Here is a 24,323-nt window from a genome sequence, read left to right as displayed (position 1 = left end):
CAGGTAGAGTCCAGTACTAGTCCAGTCCTGCTCAGGTGTGTTCTGAGACTTGTCCTTTTTAATGTCCGTATCAATGATCTGGATGAGGCCATTGAATATCTCTTCAGATTTGCAGGTGACACCTAAGGTGGTGTCATTGAAAGTGTTCATAAATCGTGCTCATGCTGATCAAAAAATACATAGAGAGACTGTGAGAATTTACTTGGTGATACACATTGTTACAGTTCTTCAGGCTTTGGGCTAGTCTAGTTCAGCTCAAGCAGTCACTGATAAAAGATGATCTTGCTCCAGCAGACCTTCTGTAATGTTCTGCTCTGATGTAGGACACCGCATGCTGTGCCAGACAGTAGTACTGCAAGAACTACTGGGTCATTGTGATTAGCTTAACAAAAGATACAGTATCAAAAGGAATGAGTAGGAGATCCTTGTACTGTTCAGGATGGGCAGTGTCCTTTGCCATCCTCTTAGAAAATGGTTTTCACTTATGCTTTGCTTTTTTATTTTTTCGTGTTTCTGTCTTTTCACAACATAAGCTATACAGAAAGGCAGTCTGCAGGTAGGTTTAGATCAACCTTAGCTTCTTCACCATGGTGGTTTAGAGTTAAAATGCTGTAGCTTTTCCAAGTATATTCTCTTTACATAAATAAAAAGTATTTTTAGGTGATTGAAATTGCAGACCACTATGAATTTAAAATACCGGTGCCACATACTTTTCCTGTTAAACAGATAAAGTTGAAACATTGAATATTCCTTTAATATATATGCCTTCAGAATGATTGTATCTGGAGAGGGAAACGGGATTGCTGATTTCATAGTTTTAACTCCTCTGTGAGGCAATCCTTTATCTCTCAGTTTATGTATTTTTGTAATTTTGTACATTTTTGGATGCATTGTAAAGGTTACTACATACCACATTCATCATGAAAATACTTATATTAATCATGTCTTTACAGGGAATTTTTTAATATGGACAGTTAGTGTGCAGGTTGACATAACCTCTGCAAAAAGTTACCAGTTATTAAAACTCTTCCTGCCTTCTTTTCAGGATTTATTTGGTGTGAGCATGGTTGTTCCTTTAATGAGCCTTCACATCAAATCTCTAGGAGCAAGTCATACAGTTGCCGGAATAATAGGTGAGTACTTGATGGATTTACCAGAGATTAAGATAATATCAACTGGATTACGCTTTACTGCAAATTGGACATTGTACTATAATTCTTCCTTGCCAGTAGCATCACAAAAAGAAGGGCCAATTTCCAAGTAAAACTGTAAGGGCATCTGTACTGTGTTGGACCCACAGAACTTACATATTGACAGTAGCCAAAAGCAAGTGCTTGGGAAAGAACATTCTAGGAAAGAACAAGGAAGCCTTGCAGTGATACTTGTACAGTAATCCAAAAATTCATACTTCAGCAACTTTGGGAGCCAGAAGGTGTTGCCTTTTGTTTTACTGTTATTTACAGGGTTTGCAGACGCTTCTGCAGCTGGTTTTCCTGAGCTTTCCAGAGCCTGTGATTGCTCCCAATTCCATTAAATTCCTTGCAGCTGTCTTTTGGCAAAATATTTATCATCTTTAAGGAGTATTTGCAAGTAAATTCTGAAGGTTTGGAATTTTACCCAAAAAATGAAGTGCTAGGATGAAGTTCTGCGGTTGTAGAGGTCTTATATCTTATGGTACTGTTCATGGTTTGTAATGATGCAAGTATTCTTTATAGCTCCATGTGGTTGGCAGGGGTTCTGTTACTCCATTTTCTTATTGCCTTGCCTTTTTTATTTTGGATGAAATTTAGTACTTTTCATGAAATAATTCTGCTTCTGCTCTGAGTTGTCCAGACTATTATCTTAAGCTGCAATTCATCAAAAATATGTTTTCATTTCAACAGTCTGCTTTGATTTTTAACTTGAAAAGAAACTGGGTTTTGAGGTGTATTCTTATAAATTAAGAGCCTGGCAGATGTTTCTCTCTGCTTCTCTTGGCTGCTTCTCTTCTGTTACTAACTGCTGCTAAACTCAGCCTCCAAAATGGAAGAGTAGTGTCTGTGGTTTCTTCAGGGCTTCCGTGGTGACTCGTAACATGCTAAAGTGCCAAGTTATTAGTACCTCCCAATAACTAAATTCTCTCCTGATTCTGAGAAAGCAGTTATAAATCATAGAATCATGGAATCATTAAAGTTGGAAAAGACCTCCAAGATCATCAAGTCCAACTGTCCCCCTACCACCTATATTACTAAACCATGTCCCTGAGTACCTCATCCAACCTTTCCTTGAACGCCCCAAGGGACAGTGACTGCACCACCTCCCTGGGCAACCCATTCCAATGCCCAACCAGTCTTTCTGAGAAGAAATTTCTCCTGATTTCTACCCCGAACCTCCCCTGGCACAACTTGCAGCCATTCCCTCTCATTCTATCGCTGCTTATCTGTGAGAAGTGGCTGATTGCCCAGCTCACCACAACCTCCTTTCAGGTAGTTCTAGAGAGCAACAAGGTCTCCCCTGTCCTTATCTCTCCTCTTCTCCAGGCTAAACAGTCCTGGTTTCCTCAGCCGCTCCTCATAAGACTTGTGTTCCAGAACCTTCCTATGCCAACATTTAATACATCATACAGACCAACATCCTTCGTCATTACATAGTTTTACAATTCTTTAGTAGTTTTCTTGGTTATGGGGTAAACTCTACCCTTGGTTTGTCCTGCTCCCCCTTCCTTTTCTTTTACTAAATCATTCCCAGATCTTCATGTTTCATCCTTCAAAAATTTCGTGCAGTTTTCATTAAAAAAAAAAATCAGTTTGATTTTTAACATCAGTATTTTACTTGTTTGTTTTAGGATCTCTCTATGGTATAATGCAACTGTTTTCCAGCACTTTTGTGGTGAGTTCTAATGCTGTATTCCTGCTGGTGTTTTTATGGATTTTAGGGGGGGAAAAAAAGGATGATGTTAATAATAGCTTTTCAAGAAGACTTGAAAATGTTTCTAGTGTTGAAATAAGCTTTTTTGGTTGGTGGATCCAGTTTTTAGTTTGTGTGGAAAATGTTTCTTTCATTTATAGGGGATTATCAGTTTCTCCAGAATCAAACAGTGCAGTATTTAAACAAAAACTAGAATCCAGACTGGGGCTCAGTCATACATTACTGAGCACGGCTCAGTCATACATTACTGAGCACATCTCAGTCACGTAGGGTTCTCCTCTTTGGTGTTGGTGCTAGTAAAGTGGTTTTCTTCATTGCAGTTGCCTGTCCAAAAAAGCAGTCTCATGAGTCAGCTCTTCACAAGCCTGTTACCTAGAGTTTGCTTTCCCTGCTTAATGAGTAGTAACCTGTAATGTGCCATATGGCCTACACTCACACATTATGCCCCTGAGCTTTGTTTGCGTTTGTTTTCTAATAGCTTTTAAATTTTTTTTTACATCCTGATCTAAGTAAGAGTGCAAAGGCTAAACATCAAGGCTGAACCTCTTGAAACTATGCTTTACCTGTTAATACTGTGGATCCCTATATTTATCCAGGAGCACCTTTAATATTACTCTGGTACCTCCTAGCTTTCAAGAGAGCAGATTTTGAGTGTCTTGCGAAAAAATCACCTGTTTCAGGGTTTGTTATGCAGGCTGCCTGGGATAATTTGCTTCTATCATCTTGTGGCATTTTCTTTGAACTGCAAGACTACTGCCTTCTTTCCATAAAAAACATCCTTTTTGGAATCAGGCTGATCTATAGGCACGCTACATGCAAATTTACTGTTTGCCCTTCTCATAAATAGCTCCTACTTGTCTGCACTCAGATGACAAACTCCTTGTAGCTAAGATCATTCCTTTCAGGATGCTCAGCAAGTGTCTAGTACATAGCGACCATTGTTGCAAAGAAATATCGGTGGTCAGTTCTGGTAACATTTTCAGAGCCCTGTATTACTAATATTTCATGGTGGTTATTGTACAGTTGTATTTTTAAAATAGAAATTATTTTTTAAAAAGCTGTGTGCATGACACTAAGTAGAACTATAGTTTAATCAGGTGCACTGCGGGCAGGGCAGAACGCTGCTCATCACTTCCAGATTTTGAACATTTAGGAATCATAGAATGGTCTGGGTTGGAAGAGACCCCAAGGATCATAGAGTTCCAACCCCCCACCTACAGGCAGGGCCACCAACCTCCAGGCCAGGAGCTACACAGGTTCCCCAGGGCCCAATCCAACCTGGCCTTGAACACTTCCAGGGATGGGGAATCCACTACTTCTCTGTGCAGCCTGTTCTAGCATCTCACCACTCTTTCTGTAAAAAACATCCCCCTAGTATCTAATTTAAACCTTCCTTCCTTTAGCTTTAATCCATTCCCCTTGTCCTGCCATTGTCTTTTAAGAAGTTGATTACTCTCTTGTTTGTATGGTCCCTTCAGGTACTGGAAGGCTGCAGTGAGTAATGTTGTATAATAAGCATATTGAGCTTTCATTTACAGTCCTTTGATCTCTTTCCTCAGTTTAGTTTAGAAGTACTGATTGTTCACTGTACCTTGTTAAATGTTATAAACAGCTAATCTTCGTTTTCTGCTTTATGAAAGGGCTGCTGGAGTGATATTGTAGGAAGACGGTATTCCCTGCTTGCTTGTATTCTTCTCAGCGCACTGGGTTACTTCCTTCTTGGAACATCCACCACTGTGTTCCTCTTTGCCATTTCTAGAGTCCCTGTAGGTGAGTAAACACTTGGAGTTTTAAAGTTTAATTTCCTCGTAGTCTCCACTTGACAGCTACTGCTGGAGAAATTGTGGTATGTGGATGGCTGTATAGCGTCATCTTCCAGCAGCGCCAGCTGAAGCCTAGTGATGGGAAAAACCTGTGCAAATCAAATGTTCTGACTTTTTTCTGACAATAATTTCAAATGAATACTCAAAAACTGTCACAACCTTTATGCCTCCATTATGAGTGGCTGAATTTTATGAGAATAAGAGTGCAGTGATTCTTTGAAAGAGGCTGTTGTAAGGTTAGTCATAACAGGTAGGCAATACATGAGATCACTGCTGGAAATCTTGGCCTGCGCTTGCAACGCAGAATGGAATGATACATGTGCATTATTGTTTTTTCTCATGCTGAAAATATACCTCAAAGTATATTACAACACTTGGCTGAAATTTTAGAACACTGCTTCAACAGAATATTCTGTGTTGTGCACAGAATAAGAGCATCTGCATTTGCAGCACTGAAGTTAAGTTTGTGCCAGGGCTCCTATCGGAGTTCTTATAATAGCTGAGCACCTTCTACAGGTATTCTGATGTAATAAGCATTGCTGTTACTGTGAACACATCTACTAAAGGGCATTTTTGAGGCCTGTAGTCTTGTTTTAGGAGCTGTTTATAATGTTTCTTACTGTAAATTCACTAATTAAATATTTGGTTGGTACTTGATGACTTAGTAGAGATAATGCTAACAGCACTGTGACTGTGACAGCATTGCCCTGGTTTCAAGGAAGCAACTTAAAAGATTGTGTTATTAGTATTGCTTCTGTGCTCTTCTTTTGGCACCCACCAGTCTCCCACATGAATATGCTGTTACAATCCTGGAAATCTCCATACTCAGCAAAGTTGCTACAGAGCTATGTTGATAAGCAAACAAACCATTCCTACTCTACCATTACCTACCCACAATTTCCTGTTTTAGGGCTGGTTTATTCCTACTGTGCTCCAGCGCTCAGCTGAGTTACTTCTTCTCACAGCAGGGCTGCAGGAGAATTCCTTCAACACAGATGTGTGAATAGTTTTGATTGCTAAATCCAAGTCCTTGAACAGTCAGGATGACAGGAATGGCCCAGTGTGCTGCATGACTCTACCACTGAGGAATTTATGGTTTATGGAATCCTTAAAAAAATGTTGAAAGTTGATATTTCAGATAGCTTCTGTCGTTTTAAGTCCTTTGGAATGAGCAATACATGTTTATTATTTTGTTTATGTTGTGCTGCAGGTATTTTCAAGCACACTCTCTCCATCTCTAAAGCCCTGCTTTCTGACTTGGTGTCTGAGAGAGATCGCCCTTTAGTAATGGGGCGCTTCAATGCAGCCTCTAGCGTGGGCTTCATCCTGGGGCCTGTTGTTGGTGGCTACCTTACAGAGCTGGAAGGCGGCTTTTATCAGACGTCTTTCATCTGTGCCTCTATCTTCCTCCTGAATGCTGGTAAGTTGTATGCCATATTCTGCACTTTTGTGGGTTTTATACCATTTGTAATACCCTGGAATTTGTGCTGTGTTCGTCATCTATGGCATATCTACTGATACTACCCTTTGGATTGGAACCTTTGTGAAAGGGCAGGAGTTTTGACACAGTTAACGTCCAGATGCTTCTTATTGTACTGTATATATCGCTTTTGCATTCAGACACAGGAATGGGAATTTTTTTATATGCCCAAAGATGAAGACTGGAAACTGCTTTTGCCTTTAGATTTCTTTCCATGTTGCAAATGTGTCAATTCTGTGTTCTCCTTCCTTGCTTTCACCATGCTTAAATTTGAACTGCTACTCTTAATAACACTAAACTTAATTTTAAGCTAAATGATTGTTAAAGTTCTGTTTTGAATTCTGTTCTTTACACTAAGTAAACTGTTACAATCTAATGTGTTCCACGTAAAGTTAATGCAATTAACTGAACCCAATTCATTTCTTGATCTATATAGTTCTTGTCTGGATGTTACCCTGGAATGAAGAAATCACTGGCAATAGGGAACATCAACAAGGCAACAAAGTAACAGGCAGTTGCTCAGAGAAAGCAAGCCATGACCTGCACTTGAAATCAGCAAGTAACGGAGCTGTGGCAAGCAGCAGTCTCTTCCGGTCTCCGTGGATGCAAGTTGCAACAGTGCTGAAGAGGATTAAAGGAATTGCATGCTCTGATCTGTGGGATATATTTTTAGTGCGGTTGCTGATGTCTGTTACTATACTGCTGTACTATAGTAATTTTAGCCTGGCCTTGGAGGAGAGATTTGGGGTGAAACCCTTGTTCGCTGGATACCTGCTGAGCTATAGCAGTGCACTCGGAGTCCTGGCTGGTTGTCTGCTCGGACCAATAACAAGACTCTATCAGCACAACACTTACAGACTTTTGTTGCATTCCAGCACTCTCACCTGCACGTTGATTCTCCTGTACGCCTCAGCGCTGAGCATATGGATGGTGATTCTCTCTTCCACGTTCTTAGCTTTTTCAACTACTATAGGTCGGACTTGTATCATTGATCTTGAACTGACCATTGGTGGGAATGAGGCCAGCGGTACGCTCCTAGGTGTTGGACAGTCTGTGACATCAGTGGGACGAATACTTGCCCCTCTCCTTGCTGGAGTTGCTCAGGAGTTCAGTCCCTGTGGCCCTCCCAGTCTAGCAGTTGGACTGGCTTTAGTAGCTATTCTGATAATGCATGCAAACAAACAAAAATACTGTAGCCATGGAAACGTTAAGTTAAAAAATCAATAGCTGCAGATTTGGATTGCAGGAAGTTATCTTACAGAAGAGGGCAAGTGAAACAACCTGGGGTGATGCTTACACCTGCCAGGCTTGTAGGAACAGGATCTTTTAAAAGGGCACGTGATGTTCACCTGGAGGCAAGCACACGTAAACATTTCTGCTGCAGGGATGTTGACTCAAGACAAAGGTTGCTCTCACTGGTACTGCTGGAACACTTGTGAGAGGGACAGGTGTTGCTGTATTCTACTGGACAGGGTTTTCTTAATGGATTTTTAACTTCTGTTGAGGGGATGAAAGAATGAAGAGAAATGCTTGTAGCTCACATTTGAAATGGTGTTTAGATTGATAGATTGTTAACAGACAGAAATTGATTCTTATTATTTAATCAGAGTTGAATTTTTATTGTTTAATCAAGAGAATTTGCAGTATAACTCGTTAGCCTTAATTTCTTATGCCGTGGTCTGCTGCCATTTGTCTGCTGTGACAGTAGCTTAATTAACAGACTGTTTGCTTACGTGATTTCGTTGGGCGTACTTTGCCCACAGAACTGGCAGCACAGCATAACTGGGCACCTCGGGGTAGCCATCCAACCCCTGCTGCTTCCTGGCCTTTCCCAGGTAAGGAAATTGGGTATATCCTGAATGCATGTATCAGAAGGCCAAAACTGGACAATTTTCGAATAATATGGGGCCATTCAGACTGAAACTGAAGGAAAGCTGTAGTGAAACTTAAGCTGCTGGTTTCTGTGTAGTAGTAACTTCTACTGAGAAACTTTGTCATGAGTTACCTGTCAGTATTTCCTGCGCAGTTTTTTTAACCTTGACTTTCAGAATAAATTTGCTGCTTAATTCTTTTGAATGACTGTAAAGATGTTCTGGAGCAGCTAGTGGAATGTAGTTCAGGGATGTGGATTAATGCATTCTCATGTTTTTGGAGGCATAAATGACATTTCAGTGACAAGAGAGAAACTTTATTCTTTAGTATTTTAGTTTTCCTTTGTCTGCACCACTTACCTGGTGAGCGGTTACTGTTGGAGCTGTAGCGCTCTCCTGTGCCATCCAGACACCCCTGTTTGCATTTTGTTTGAAACATAAAAAAAGCCTGTTTTGCACTGGTAATGTGCCACATGCTTTTCCATTTCACTTGATGAAAATACTGTCAACTATGTGTAATTGTTGGGAGCAGGGGTTAATTAAAAACAATTTAGTTATCTCCTTGAACACATCAGTGCAAATAGTGCTGTACTGCTGCTGTTCCCAAAGTTAGAGGTAATGATTTGCCTTATTTTTTTCTTTTTCCCCAGTGCCTGCTATCATTGAAAACCTTATTGAAACCTTATTGATTCCAGTGGCAGCACTGTGGGAATATCTATAGAATTCTGAGTTGTTTTGGTTTTATATAATGACATAATGACCACGTGTCTTACTACTGTTAGGATTTCAGTACATATCCTCTGAGTTCTTTATTGTATCAATCTGTGTTTCATTTCTTCCTAGGAACTTCGGCCATTTTCAAGTGTCTTGTCTCTTCTTGCCTTGCTTGGTAGATGCCCAAAACATTCTTGCCCTAATTTTTTTTTCCCAATTTATTTCCATCTTTTAAAACCTGTTTTTGTTTTACCTGGAGCTACTCTTCTGTAAGTCAGGGACTTCTGTTTTGTAGTTATAGCAAGAGGCAAAGGAAAAAACCCCTCAAACATGAATATATATGAAAGATTCAGTAGTTTCTAATACTCGTTGGTTATATGATAATTTACCCTTCTAAGTTCCTGAGGAAAGCTGAATTCTGAAAACACCATAAAATTCAGCTTATGCCAACGTAAAGTGCTGCCTGAATATTGCTTTTCAGCTTACAAAAACTTCAAAACTTTCTCTTTATATGTAAGTGAAAAATGTGCTTTCCACAATCAGTAAGTTATTTTGGTTTATTTTGAAAAACAGTTCTCCATATATGCTAATTGAGGAATCTGTGGAAGGCTCTGTGGTCTCAGGGACGTGTTGCAACTGATGATACAAAAGAAAAATAATTACACTTGTAGTCCAAAATGATTTCTGAAGTGCTGCAGTGCTGTCGTCTTTTTGTAGAGTCTCACAGAAAAACGTCCTTATTTTATTATTGTTTTTCTTTTATTTTAAGGAATAGAAATAAAATGAAGTGGCATTCCATCTCTATCATTTTGTTACTGTGTTTTCTCCCACTCTTCCTCTGCTGAAACTACAGCAGAAAATCCAGGTATTGAATATGAAGGGCAGATAGATTTTTGTTTCGAGCTGTTCCTTAAAATGATCATTTGAATCTGCCTGCTTTTCACATAGAAAGGCACAGGAGCCAACCAAGAAGTGGCTTGAGAGTGAATGAAGAAGATGAAGAGAATAGAGAGCTTACCTGTTTTGAGATGGGAGGGCTCAAAGCTGCTGTTCCTAGTGCTTGGAGACCATGTTTGGATCCCTTGTGGTGTTGTCTCTTAGTTGCCACAACCGTGCAAGTTCAGACAGCGATGAGTAAATGACATCCCTGGAGATGAGGAGGTGTGACTCCTCCTTTTAAGTCGAGGGAGGAGCAGTTGTAGCTATTTTTGGCTGCAGCCTAGTGGGCTTTGCTGAGTTACTCAGCAGTTTCTGAAATCCAGTTGTGGTATCTGAGGTAAGAAAACAGCGATCTGAACATGGGCTAAAGAAAGAGTGTTGACCTGCAAATTGCTGCAAATTAAAATTTCTCTGTTGCTTGCTGCTACTTTAGTTTTGGGTTGGTTTGCTTGGGCTTGTAGGCAGGGGTTGGGTTTTTTTTACTTTCTATATTTTGAAATTTTCACTTGTAGGAGCGACTGCTTTTCTGACCTTCCTGATCAGCTGATGTTGAAGGGTCTGTGTACACAGTGGAGTAATTTAGTTCTGTCAGGCAGCTGATACCATAGGATATGGACCCGTTTTGTTGCTTTTAAATGATGGAGCAAATGTAAATACCGTGTTGGTGCATGCTGTGTGCATTCAGAGACCCTTTATAAACACACCAGTTCTGCAGACTTCAGTTTCTGGTCCTGTCTACTCTGAATTTACTCGCTGCAGCACCACCACCGAGGTCAGGACCGTTCCCCTTCCCTGACAGCAGGCTGAGTATCGAGCAGCTAACAGCGATGACACAGGACAAGCACTGCTCCTTACTTCAAGCACTCTGTAACGCCATCCCATTCTAGCTGATGTGACCTTCCATGGATACGTTTGGGTGCTGCCAGCCCCCAGTTGGTTACAGGTGCTGTGGAACACCCCGGGGTAAGTGATGCTTTATAGCTTGGTGCTTTGGGATTAGAAAACCCAAGACTCAATCGTGCTGTTACTGCAGATTCATTCACAAAGAGCTGATCGTGAATCTTGTGAGGCAGTATATTGGAGCCTCAACTGTGAGAATCAGATGCTTGTGCGTGGAGCTCAGACTTTTTTCTCATGAAAATGAGAGTTTGTAGAGCTTGCTTTAAAGGGAAGTTTTGAAAAACTTCTGTCTTAACTTGCAAGGAGAAAATAAGCCAAATTTCTGTTACTTTTTAATGCTATATTAGCATCAAAGAACTATTTTTGAGATATGCTACATCCTAGGAACCACTCATTATGTCAAATTTCTACTAAAAAGGAGGTGTTAGATATGAAAAAAAAAAAGCGAACTGGGGTATTTTAAAACTCCTTTTCCTTTTTGTGGCAAAACCTTACATTTTGAAACAAAGCCTGTAGCAATTAGGGCAATCACAAATGTAAACCTGAGCACATTTCAGATGAACCAGTGAGACATACCAGAGCAGCCAGTGTAACTGGTGCTTTCCCTTCTGCAATCTTGGTCACAGGTTCACAGTTGTAGGGATTGGAGGGGACCGCGAGAGATCGAGTCCAACACCCCTGCCAAAGCAGGTTCCCTAGGACAGATCACACAGGTAGGCATCCAGATGGATCTTGAATATCTCCAGAGGAGACTCCACAACCCTCCTGTGCATTCTTCTTCTCTGGAGACATTCAAAACCCGCCTGGACGTGTTCTTGTGTGATGTGTTTTCCTCCATAAAGCATTTGACACCGTCTCCCGCAGCATCCTCACGGCTAAACTGAGGAAATGTGGTCTGAAAGGTCACGTAGTGAGGTGGATTGAGAGATGGTTGAAGGGAGGAAGCCAGTAAGCCTTGTTCAATGGGACAGAGTCAATCTGGAGGCCTGTATGTAGTGGAGTCCCTCGGGGAGTTGGTACTGGGACCTGTACTATTCAATATATATTCATTGATGACCTGGATGAGGGAACAGAGTATACAGTCAGCAAATTTGTGATGACACAAACCTGGGAGGGGTGGCTGACACCCCAGGGGGCTGTGCTGCCATTCAGCAAGACTTAGGCAGGCTGGAGAGCTGGGCAGGGAGCAGTTTAATGAGATGTAACAAGGGCAAGCACAGGGTCTTGCGTCTAGGGAAGAATAACCCCAGGTACCAGTATAGGCTGGGGACTGGCGTGTTGGAGAGCAGTTTAGGTGAGAGGGACCTGGGGTCCTGGTGGACAGCGGAATGATCATGAGCCAGCAATGTGCCCTCATGGCTAAGAAGGCAAATGGCACCCTGGGGTGTATTAGGAGTGTGGTTAGTGGGTCAAGAGAGATCTTCCCTCTCTACTCTGCCCTGGTGAGACTGCACTTAGAATATCGTGTCCAGTTCTGGGCCCCTCAGTTCAAGGACATAGAACTCCTTGAAAGAGCCCAGTGCAGGACCACCAAGATGATTGAGGAAGTGGAACACCTTCCTTATGAGGAAAGGCTGAGGGAGCTGGATCTCTGAGGGGACACTGAGGGGTGACCTTATTAATGTTTATAAATATGTAAAGGGTGAGAGTCAGGAGGACAGAGCCGGGCTCTTCTCAGTGATGGCCAGTGATAGGACAAGGGGCCACAGGTGCAAGTTGGAACATAGGAAGTTCCATGTGAACATAAGGAGAAACTTTTTCACTGTGAGGGTGACAGAGCACTCGGGCAGGCTGTCCAGATAGGTTGTGGGGTTCTCCTCTGGAGACATTCAAACCCCACCTGGATGTGTTCCCTTCCAGCTCCTAATGTTCTGTGATTCTGTGATCAGGTGAGTTAGTCCCTGACTTCTCTCTCTACTGTGTCCTAAAGCAGTTCCTCTTTCTCCTGCTTTGCCTCATGTTTCCTAGGCTGAACCTCCAAACTGTCACTGGCCTGTCTGGGGCCATCTATTGCAGATGATGTGTTTTAAGCATATTCACAAGCCCATTTTTAATAGGATCAGAGCTCTTGTACAAAACATTCCTCCAGCCAATTTCAAAAGCTTTTATCTTTTCTCTAGGACCTGGGGGATGTTGACAGAATTTAGACAGTTCTGGCAATGGTGACCAGCTGAAGCATTTCTTGCAATGGCAACCTTTCACTGTTACTGGTGTCTGCAGCTGGTGGATTTGGTGTCTCTTGACAAAGCCCTTGCAGGCTGCAGGGCGTTTGCTCCCCAGGACACCAAGATACTCTTCATATGCAAGTTGTTTTGGCCGATTTTTCCTTGGCTTTGTTTTTCCATGTGATTTCTATGTGGCTTCAGCAGAGAAGGATATTCTTAAGCTTCTAAATTGTTGTGCATCATGGTTTTCTTTTGTTTAATCCCTATGGTTTCAGTGGAGCTGTCTTTATACTTCAGGACCAGGTAGGACAGCCCTTAAAATTTGGTCTCTTATGGCAAATCATTCTCATTTTCAAATATCTGCTTAAAACAGATAACTGGATGTCTATCTACTTTCTACCCTTGCTGCATCTACTTTCTTATCCTAGCTGCTTCTGATTTATAGACCTCTCAGCAGCCGAAGGGAGAAGGAAATCTGAATTCAGTGTAACATGTTTTTCCTAACACACGACAACTGGGCATTGTGCATCTTCACCAAAGCATTAAATGCTGATGCTAAGGAGTGTACTGGGGAGTCTATCTGGAAACAAAAAAAATTTCTGTGTGGATTTGGCAGGTTTCCCAGTCAACTGGGGAAGGTGCAGTTCCCTGACACAGTGAAAAAACATGTCCCCGGTCAATACATGACTTTCCCCATCAGATGGTGCTCAAGCACAGATTTATTGGGCATTTCATTCTCCAGCAGACAAACTCTTTAATATAACATGAAGGAAAAGTCTCCTCTGGCAGCTGAAATTAGATGGACCTTTTAAGAAAGATCAAAAAGTGCTACTGAACTTATTTTTCCTTTGCGGGAAAATTTAAAAAGACAGGGAAAGGCAAACCTCTGACCCAAAGCAGAGCAAGAGTTGAATGGGAAGGGCTACCTGGAGCATAGCCTGTTTTGCCTGCTGCTGTCATTGCTACTAAAAAGGAGTTCCCAGAGGTGATGAGGGTCTGACCCAGCAACCGTGGAAAAAAGCCTAAAAAGGATGGGAGGAGCAAGAGTGGGGAAGGGAGAGAGAGCACTTGCAAGAAGACAAAGAGTCCCAGGAGATCTGTGATTCTGCTTCACAATATAACCATGCTGGAGGTCTGCCTTGCCGCTTGTGTTCTGTGGATCTCAAAGTGCTCTGAAAAGGTAACAATGTGCTACCATGTTTTGAAGCACCAGGAGCTCAAGACCAGGTTTCATAAAAGCGACCTCCGATTTGGTGTGTTTGTGCAACGGGGCACCCACTTTAAGTACCAGTGCTCTGAGCTCATAGTGTACTAATGGACAACCACCAAAACAGCAAGGTTCCTGACACCTGCATTCAGTATTTCAAATTGTGCCATAAAAAATTAAAACCATTTGAAAAAAAAGGCAGCTTCCCTCAGATACAAGCCAATTATTTGGTCATTATCAGCACACAAAAGAGCAAGTTCCACAGGGAGTATGCTAAATGTTGATGTGCAGCATTTCACATTCATTTATTTGGTCAGATTTCAGATGGGCCTGATACAAAACACCTAATCTAAACAGTCTGATCTGCAAGGAGAATGTGGTTTCAAAACTGAAATCCAAGCTCAAGACTTCTCTCTTGTTCAAACGTGGTCCCAATAATGCAGTGATGGCGTATTCCCTGCAATTTCACTGATGAAACTTACTCTCCCATTGAAAGATAAATTTGTTTTTAAAGCTTCCTGGGTTGGTTTGAACCCAGTTTTATTTACAAACAGGACCTGATCATTAAAGGAGAGCTAAGTATTGTCTTCCACAAAAATCATGCGCTGAGAATAGCCATGAACGTTTTTGACTGAGATTTCTAGGGATCACGTAGCCATCCCTCTGCAGCTTGGACTTTGCATTTGACACATGGCAGAAACCTCCATAGCTGTAACAGAAGGGAAACACAAAAGACCCCTGTGCCAATAAAAGAGTTTAGGAAGTTTTAACATTTCAAATACATACATGAAATTACTATTTTGAAAAAGCTGTTAGAAGAAGGAAAGTCTTAATCCCCATTTATAAAAATAATTTATCAACCCCACTCAAGAACCTTTGAAAGAAATCTACCCTGTGATGTTTAAAAGGAAATTTTGATTTTTAATAGTTCTTTCAAAACAAGCTTAAATAAAAAAAAAAACAACCAACAAAACCAACAACTTATTGCCCACAGATTTGGAAATGTGCTAACGAAGAAGAAAAGTTATGATTTCACAGTGTACATTCTTCAATGAAAGTTATCAATATAGTAACAAGTAGAATGAAAACGATTTCTGCATTGTGCTGAAATGTGTACTGGTTCTAGAGCAAGCTCAAAATTTAAGACAGACTAAGTGGGACAGAAAGTGCAAATTCCTGAGAGCTACAGTTAAGTATCATTTATTTTAATGCACCCTCCCTCCCCATATGCACTCAAACGGTGGCTGCTAATGCTCTGACGAAGAAGTCCATGTTTCTGGTGGGTGTTATTAAGGTGCACGGTGACTTCAGCTCATTCCAGGGCCCTGCTGTGCTGCTGTTTCTGTACAAACAAATTAGACGGAACATTTTTGTTCCTGGGAGTGCATAGCTCAGACAAAGAAAAGATTATCTTCCCCCTTTTACAGATGAGGAAACAAAAAGTAAAAGAAGTTGACCAGGTCACAAGCTCGAGTGAACGAGCTTGCTGGAGTCTCAGTGGTCCCTGACTCATAGGAGAGACTGCTCGCTTTGTCCCCGTGCAGCCGCTCTGCAGCTATTCTCCTGCTGCATTTGCACTGCAACCGAGAAACTAAGGTGCAAAAGCAATTTAGGATAAGAAACATTATTTATCTGCTTGAAGTCTTCTCTTTTTAGGGCTTCTGGTGTCCTACTAGGTGCTTTCAGCTCTTGCTGACACTATAGTGAAAGTCAAGGCCATTCAGATTTCCTTTGGTGATTCTCAGTACTTTTCCAAGACTACATATTGCCAAAAATTCAGGAAGTAAAAATTCAAGCTATTCAGGTCTTGTCTCTGTTGCAGCTCCTCTCTATAAACTGTATTTGTGATTCTGCTCCTACAGCTTGTTCCTCCTCTTCTTCCTCTTTTTCTGCACCACAGCTCTTCGAACAAACCAGGCTCCAGGAATATGTTTATTCTTCTTACAATGTCTATACAATAGGTGCATTGTGCAATTTTCAGTGTTACTCATATTAAAGCTCTAATTAAAATAAGTGTTACTTAATTATAAATAAAACCTGAAATGACACAGAATTTCTTTTAAGAACCCTTTCATCACTGGACTTTCAACAGTGCTCTTCAACTGTGTATTGAACCTGCATGATTTGATTCCACAAGAGATGATGTGATAAGGCACATTTCCATCTTATCTTAATAGTGGAAATAACGTAATTAAAGCATTGCCATAAGTTATTTATAAAGACATTATTTTTTTAAATGTCTTCAGCTTTGCAGTCACTCCAGCATTCCTTTCACTTAGTTAATGGCGTAGACTTTACCCAAATGGAAGTGGTTAGATCCACACTGAGGCTTTTTCTTTTCTTTTAATGGGTCCCATAGTCCGATCAGATAGCTCAGAATCCCGATCCGATACATCCATGGTTTACTACAAATAGTTCTCCTTTTGCTACGTTCAGTACGTCTGGTTCTCAGGCTTATTTCTCTGCCTTTCCCCTTGGGATGCCTGCCTAACTAACCGTGGTGGTGGCATAGGTCTTGCCAACCCATGGTCTGCAGTCAGATCCTCCCTGCTCAGAGTGCCAAATCTTGGTCTTGTCAGCAGTGGCTGCCGGAACCCAATGGATGGCTGGGGCAAGGCGCTCGGCTCCTGCTGCTCTCCTCGGCCGTCCTGGCTCATGTCAACTTCATTCTTCCACTCCACCCTAAACTCAGATGGGGGCCTCTGTGGTCTCAGTCTCTGGTCTCTTAAGATTTTCCCCGCTCTGGGTCTTAGATTGAGCACTGTAGTTGCAGCATCCATCTCAGAGTCACTGCTGTCACCCACTGTTAATTGAAACAAAATTAAAATTTTAGGTGTAGAATACTTCTCTTTCAGGAATATTCCAGTAATAGCACAGCGAGCTCTAGCAGCCATGTAAGAAAGATTCCCTGTGTTTCCTACATTTGGTGCTTTCTGATTAGACCCAGCAATAGACACTAAACTTTGCCAGGACAGAGGATAGATTTGACTTACGTCCTTTCAAAACTGTGGTTTTTAGGTTTTTCACTCAGCTGCTCCTTAATCGCCAAGTTTCCCCCTGTCTGAGTTGGCATTTCCCTAGTTCTGGCTCTGGATATGGAAAAACCTGTCTCCCTCTGAGGTACTTGGGGTCTAGTGCCTGCTGACGCCCAAGCAAGATGGAAGAATGAGATATCTCACACTCACATCCCACCAAATCTGATCTGAGAGGCATTTCCAGAGCACATGTACAGGGACTCTAGAAACTTGACTTTGGGAAAGGAGCATCAATACTACACCAAGCAAAAGATCTCCCAAGTCAGTGTACAGATGGGAGGAAAAACCCTGTCCTTAATACACCTGAATGCAAGCTATCAAAGAAAACCCACAGTACAAATGTCACAGGAGGTTCCAAGTCCTGCAGACCCCTTCACCCCCTCACAGCAGGGAAGAAAATGATGAAGGGAAAGCTGGTGTAAGCATTCAGGGAATGCTCTCAGATGATCGCTATTAGGTAAGCCTAGCTTGAAACTTTCTGGATGTGTATGTGTGCATGTATTTTCCCTAGCAGACTTCTTTTAAAGCAGTTAACATAATGTCCTGGTTGTGGCCAGGCCAGAGTTGACCTCCCCAGGCAGCCAGCCCAGGTGAGCTGAGTCAGGCCGGGCTGTTTTCCACACCACCTGACACCACTTCCCCATAAAAAAATCTCTAACTTGCACATCCAAACTTGCACACTTCAGTTATTTGATAATCATTTTAACAATCATTTGTGAACGCCTCAGATTTGCTCTTAGACTTATGCCAGATAGGATGTTTGAAATATATCAAAACCAAGAATTCTGTACTGTGCAACTGTCACAAGAACAACCACCCTTAGTAGCCTACAACATCTCTTTTAAAAGTGAGGAAGAGGTCAATAAAATATACCACCACATAATTGTCTGTTCACCCAGATAATTATGTATCAAGGAAGGACATTGTCAGATTGTGTTTGCAGGCTTTCCCCCCCTGCTAAATATGTCAAATAATGTATTTTTTGATAATTGAATAATCTGGAGGCACATTTCCTCTTTAATTCTAGATGACAGTAGGTGACCTCTGCAGACATAACTACAGAATAAAAGATATCCTACATTCAGGAGAGAAAAGATGTAATTATTAACAGACAAAAACACATTTTGTTGCTAAATTAATTTGGAAGAGTGGAAAATTAATTGGGGTGGGGATCAGGACATTTTCATGACTGTGCAGAGATTTAATTTTCCCAGAGAGAGAGCTCGATGCTTGCTTGTTATGAAAGGAAATGCTCCTGAGCATGGTATGAGCATGGTAATGCAATCAGTTATAATCAGAAATAACATATTGAACGGGGAGAAGTTTTCATATTTAATGGTTATCTTCCTCTGGGTTTTTACATTTTCTGTTAGAACTCAAGAACTCCTGTGATTCTGTGACATTACGGAATAAAGACAAGGAGAATGAGCCATGGCAGTGTTTCTGGTGCAGAAGGGTTTCAGGCTGCTGTGTGCCCCCATGAGATGTGCTGGGAGGACTATGCCACTACAGCATTCGACCCGAGAAAGCCTCACAAGACTCTACTTGCTTTAGGACCCACTGCCTTTAATGTCCCAAGACCCCTGCTGAATATCCAACACCTAGAAATACCCAATGAAGGTACACTCTGGAATGAAAGCATGTGTACATAAAACATTTAGTATTTATTTGGGGATTGACACCCTGATTTCTCTACGTGATCCCTGGAAAAAACTTTCCCTCTATGTAGGAAAAATGACTGCAGCACAGTAAGAGAGAGCAGAAAATATTTCATTACCTCTGGAAGATGATTTATTTCTCACTCGTAGTTTCTCTGGGAGTTTAGTGTTTTTAGGGAGCGACAGGAATCTTTTTGTGTTCGCAGCAGCCTGTGTGCAAAGAAAGAGTAGAAAGGTTGAGCTACCACAGTCTGTGTGGTACTGTGATAGTGTGTGGCCTACGTTCAGATACACGACTGGGGCTTGAATGGGTTTGTGTGGCTAAAGAGCTAGAGAGTAGTTTGTGATTAGCTAATACGTGATCTTTTACTACACATTCAAGTTAACGCTGGTTGCTGGTTGAGGTCTGGACTTACTAAGGTAAAGACTCAAGTCTCTTAATCAAAAGAAAGCCTAGTGATACGCCCTCAGAGATCAAAGTTGAGAAGTGTATGTATGCTCTCCAACCTCTGCCTTACCTGGGCAGGTTTTCCTGAGGAAGGCACGTGCTTCCAACGTGGCATCACTTCGTGCAATACCAGTTTGAAACTTTTTATTAGTCAGCTGCAAAATTCAGGTTGATACTGAAGCTCGGGCACAAGAACTAATCTGTATTCTGATCCTGCAAGTGCTTTATGCATATAAATGACTTTATACAGTTGACTAGTCATGCCAAAGTTGATGGGGAAGTTAGGCACCAGAGTGATCATTTACCAGTTCAGGGCATAAAATCCACGTTTTCCCAGGACTAAGCACACCTCATACTTCCTGGAACACGAGCGGTTCTTTCCAGGACAGGTTGCTTTTCTTTATTATTTTTTAAATCCATAAGTTTTTCAAGGGCACCCTTTCTGACATGCATTACAAAGATCTTTAAAAACCTTTACAGTCTACCAGTTCTTCTTTAGAATAGCTTGTACTATTCATTGTTGCACACTCAAAGGCAACCTGCAAGGAGATTTATTTTCCAAGAGAGATTTTTTTCCCCTCTTTGGATATGGCTGTGTCGCTCAGGACAGCTATGCTTGCCTCTGCAGTGGATTTATCCAAGGACAATTATTTTTAAATTTACAGCCTGTGCATTTTAAAAGCTGTAAAACACCCTGTTTCTTTCCCTGCACTGAAAATGTCTCAGTCCTGCTGAGTCTCTTCATTATTCCACCTTAGTATTTCAATTGTTTGTATGACAAAGATAACATATGTAACTGTGGTTGAGAGGAGGAAAAAAATCAACCAGGAAGAGACTTATTGTGACAATTAACACCACGGTAGCTCTGCCAATGATCACAAATGATACCGAGCACTTATTGGAGACATCATTCCAGTCTCAGCTGCTGAAGGACAACCCTATCAACGAAGACAACAGTCACTAAGTATTCTGGTAACATGAAAATACATTATTTATAGGACAGTTCACTTCCCTGATACCTAAAATAGGAAGATGATTTGGGGGATCAGCTTCCCTGCTGAATCAGTTTGCTCCATTCAAATACAGTCTGATGTTCAGAGTGAAGATACTGCAGGGTGGCCTCAGAGAGCCAAGTATTAACGTGCCACAGCATTTCCTGTAGGAGGAAGGGGGTTTTCCTATCCTGTGTCAAAATCTGAAGTCCTGACTATGTTTATGAATGCCCACAACATTTTTCAAATGAAGAGCTCATACTGACTGGCTCAATTAAAAGTTCTCTTTCCCATATTTTGAAAAATACTGTATGTAGTTTGTCTACCTCAAAGTCATTTTCAACCTCAGTCATCCTCACTTCATCAAAATACCGTTAGAGTACTGCCCATCCCTTAGAAGTACACTGTGTACAGAGCCTGTTCAGCTCCTCTGAGATAAAATTATGGCAGCATATCCCACTCCCATGTAACATTCCACAAGACTGAAGCTTTGCTGAAGGGGTCAACACAAATTAAGGGGCCCATGTGAGGAACTCAAGGTCACAGTGTGACATGAGACATGCAGTTATCTTCTGAATTTGGGATTTATTTTTTCTGCATATCAGCAGATTTTTTTTTCCTGCATGGCATTTAGCTACAAAGAACCACTTTCTAGAAAACAACTAAAATGCAAGTACCGGTCTCTCTCTTGACAGGCTGTTCGTTTTCCTCAGGCTCTCCCTAAGGCTGTGCCGGCGCCGGATCAGGATTTCTTTGGCCTGCTTTTCATTTGCATCCGCAGCCAAGCTATGTCGGTTATATGACATTGTCTAAAATACAAAAGCAGCAGTCACATTCTGGAAAGCAAAATGTCAAATGTGTTGAAGCATAAGCGCAATGCAAAATAGCCTTTTGCTTTAATTTTTTAATAAGCAGCATAAATCCTGTGAACAAAATCATGTTGCAGATGATTAAGAACAAGAGCAGTAATTATGCCACCAGTGTTTTAGATATCTGCTTCACAAGCACCTGTTTTGTGTGTTTGTTTGTTTGTCTATTTTAACCTGCTGATATTTATAATGAAAGATAAATTGGAAAAAGCTTGTTTAATACAGTGTTTGCCCCCACACTGTCCTAGCTCAGTCAATATGTCGATAGAGGATGCACATTTGAAAGCCATGAGTCACCTAGGGGGTAGTCATTTTTACCTCCAGCAAGCTGAAGCTTGCTCTGCTTTTGAATGTTTTCCAAGGGCTCAGACATTTGAACTACTTAGCCACAGGAGGGTAAATGTGAAATGTCCTTTTGCTTTTATTTCACTGTTTTTTCCAGCCCATCACCTCTGCTCTTAGTACAAACAACTTCACAACTGGAGGCTAATGGGAAATCTAATCCCATATCATGAAGTGACCAAAATACCGATCTAAGTGGGACAACGTTGGTTTGAATTTTCACCTATGATCCTTTTTAAATAATGTAAGTATATAGTAGATAATAATAAAAAAGGCTTTAATCTTTATCTATAGTATAAGATCAAGTAAGCTATTTGCATGAGGGAGTGTGAATATGTTGCCGAACATGTGGCAGGAAACATATTCATAGGCAACAGCGCTAATTATAAAGCCACGGTATAGTAGATGCCGCACTAGCCCAAAGATATGTTAGGAAGGTAGTCAGTGTATTTCAAGAGTAGTGGGATATTTAAGTATGCAAAACTTCATTCTTACCCGATGTCGTATTTGGTAGAGATTCTTTGTTAATATTTCCCTCATGTTTTCCATTTCAGTGGGAGAAAGTGGCTTTATTTTTCCTTCGTGATATTCACTGTGGCAGAATGAAAAACAGAAAACAGAGGAAAGAGAGAGGGGAAGAATGATCGGTTTTATGATTGGGAATTACATTTGAACTATTTCCTTCATTAAGGTTGGAAATAACATTTCACAACAACCAAGGAACAGGTGAAAATGAAACATGTAGGAATCGAACCTTGATCTCATCTGAGTCAGTGGTAAGGCTCACAACTCAAGTCTCCAAAATTTCCTATAAATTGCGTTAAATTGTAAATCTGATTAAGGTACTTTCCAAAATGCTCCCCAGGCTTCCCTCATAGCTATTCCCAGCAGATGTGCGGGCACTGCTTCAAACCCAGCTCCGCTCTACATGGCAAATCAATGTTCCCGTGAGCAGCTGCCCTTGTAAAACTACCCGCTCCGGACGAGCACAGCTCACCAGGCGCCCCACCTGTGAGCTGCAAGCGATACGCTCTCGTTTCACATCCGCTTTCTGCTGGGGTGACATTTGGACACAAGGTGTCCCAAGTCAAAGTGATTACCCGGCCTACAGACTGGGCTGGGAAATACATTGTGTGACCAGGACGAATCGCTCGGCCACGCTGGCCTCGCTTGCTTACCTGAGAGATACCGACGATGGGACCTTGCTTATCATTCCGCTCTCTGCCATCTCAATGGCATGTTTGATTTCCAGCTTCTTGTATAAAGAAACAATGCTGGATTTGGGCTGGTTCTCCCGGATTAGGAGCCTTCGCAGGTATTTATTGTCAAACTTTTTAAACCTGTACGTGAGGCAAACCAACCCAACCAGTTAATTTTTACTGTGCATAGTTAAGGAAAGGCAATATACTGTATTTAACGCGGTTGTGAAGGAGTTTATTCCCTGGGAATGTGCCTGTTCATATTAATGACCTGCTGAGTAACATAATAAAGGGTCAAGTTCGTCTTTGCTTCAGATAGACAGACCTAACCTATGTTTTGGTTAATACGTTAATGGGCAGTCTCCCCAGCAGCAACTTTTGACTTAGGTATTGCGTGTTATTAGACAATATTATTTTTAATTCTCTGTTTTCACTGAGACAAAGAGAACATTAAATATTTACTGTAATAACAAATAAAAGGTCTAAATTTGCACCAGCTGCTTTTTCTTTGAAATTTTAGCCTGCTTTTGTAAAACTATGGAAGTTCACCCTTCCTCTAAAGCAACTGCAACCCTCGTGGATGCTTGGTGAAAAAATATTGATTACAGCTGGGGTGATTTTGTTTGTCAGAAAATATTTTTCCCTCTGGCCATTCTGAAATTATTCTTGAATTTAGGTCAAAAATGTTTCTGAAGGTCATGGAGAGGTGGGACCCTCCTTTGCTCCGTAATCTGTTAAAGAAAGGCCTCACACAGACTGGAGGAGAACCAGGCTGAGTAAAAGAAAGTTGTACCCATGACATAAATCTGTCAGGAAAGTGGTCTCACTGTCATGCCCTCAAGTCATTTGGAGAGGGCTCTTCTCAGCCCTTCCTGCTGGTGCTGTTCCTCTCTGTAAAAAACACTCAGTGACTAGAAGGAGGATGATGGCATTGCCCATGCTTTGGGTCTAAAGGATTTGGTTGTAAAACAGCATGCTTCTGAGAAAAGGGAGTTAGATCCAAACCAATGATGATAATGATGATTCAGCAGCTAAATTGAAAACATGAATTATTCAGGTATTGCCAGTACTAATCTTCTTAACTGGCACTAAGTCTTAAATAATAACATCAAGAACTGTGGAGCTGCCTGCCATTAGGATCTCTCATGTACCTCATGCCAGCTAGTGCCTTGGTCTTTCTAGAGAAAGTCCCAAAGCTGGCTTTTTTCGTGTTTCCCATTAAACAGGGAACTGACACCTCACTTAATGCCACAGAGACGTACAATTTGCAGGAGGAAAGCCAGATGGGATGAAAGCCTCAGCAGACATACAGGAAATGCTCTGAAAGGGTCAGAAACAGGGAGATGACACACCCCCCCAGAAGGTACAGTCCTTTACCCTGGGACCAGAGGGCTGCATTTCTTCCCAGCTAGAAATTTTGTTTTACTTGCTTGTGGTTTAGCAAAAAGACATTGTTTTGCTGCTTTCCCTTTGTAACCCACACGTTCTAAAAACAACTATCTGCTCTCAAGAATAAAAGGCTGGAAATGAAATATGATGCCCAACAACCTTTGTTTGTTGCTGCCGAGCCAGTTCAGCCTCTCCTGTACAACAAAGAGTTTTAAATGCCGTTCTTACTTATCTCTCCAAAAGTTGTGACCCCAGTGTCCACACACGTCTTCAATTCCAGTCTTCACGTGGTCAAAGAACTAAAGGGGAAACGTTGGTTCGTTACATAAACTTAGAAACACCACTTAGCTCACCCCTAGATAATTATTATTTTCTAATTTACTTC

General features: G+C 41.4%; 2 protein-coding genes across 2 annotated transcripts in view; one reads left to right on the top strand and one right to left on the bottom strand.

The window, feature by feature from the left end:
• Positions 1-1,048: 1,048 nt before the first annotated feature.
• On the top strand, positions 1,049-7,437 carry MFSD9 (major facilitator superfamily domain containing 9; the record flags this gene model as incomplete). Its single annotated transcript, XM_084275666.1, has 5 exons — positions 1,049-1,133; positions 2,825-2,868; positions 4,548-4,677; positions 5,941-6,150; positions 6,647-7,437. The coding sequence occupies exons 1-5, from the start codon at positions 1,064-1,066 to the stop codon at positions 7,435-7,437; spliced, it is 1,245 nt and encodes a 414-aa protein (XP_084131792.1). The 5' UTR covers positions 1,049-1,063.
• Positions 7,438-16,219: 8,782 nt separating this feature from the next.
• SLC9A2 (solute carrier family 9 member A2) overlaps positions 16,220-24,323 on the bottom strand; it is a 33,059-nt gene continuing 24,955 nt past the window's right edge. The window contains exons 7-12 of the mRNA XM_084264894.1: positions 24,167-24,237; positions 22,529-22,690; positions 21,846-21,942; positions 20,817-20,948; positions 18,819-18,909; positions 16,220-16,809 (exon numbers count right to left, since the gene is read on the bottom strand). Of these exons, the coding sequence (XP_084121020.1) occupies positions 16,439-16,809; positions 18,819-18,909; positions 20,817-20,948; positions 21,846-21,942; positions 22,529-22,690; positions 24,167-24,237 (924 nt within the window). The 3' untranslated portion in view covers positions 16,220-16,438. The remainder of the gene's footprint in view (positions 16,810-18,818; positions 18,910-20,816; positions 20,949-21,845; positions 21,943-22,528; positions 22,691-24,166; positions 24,238-24,323) is intronic.

Source organism: Gallinula chloropus (assembly GCF_964237585.1).
Source record: "Gallinula chloropus genome assembly, chromosome: 1".
NCBI lineage: Eukaryota > Metazoa > Chordata > Aves > Gruiformes > Rallidae > Gallinula > Gallinula chloropus.
The sequence above is the reverse complement of the archived record's forward strand: the minus strand, read 5'-3'. Positions and strand labels throughout refer to the sequence as shown.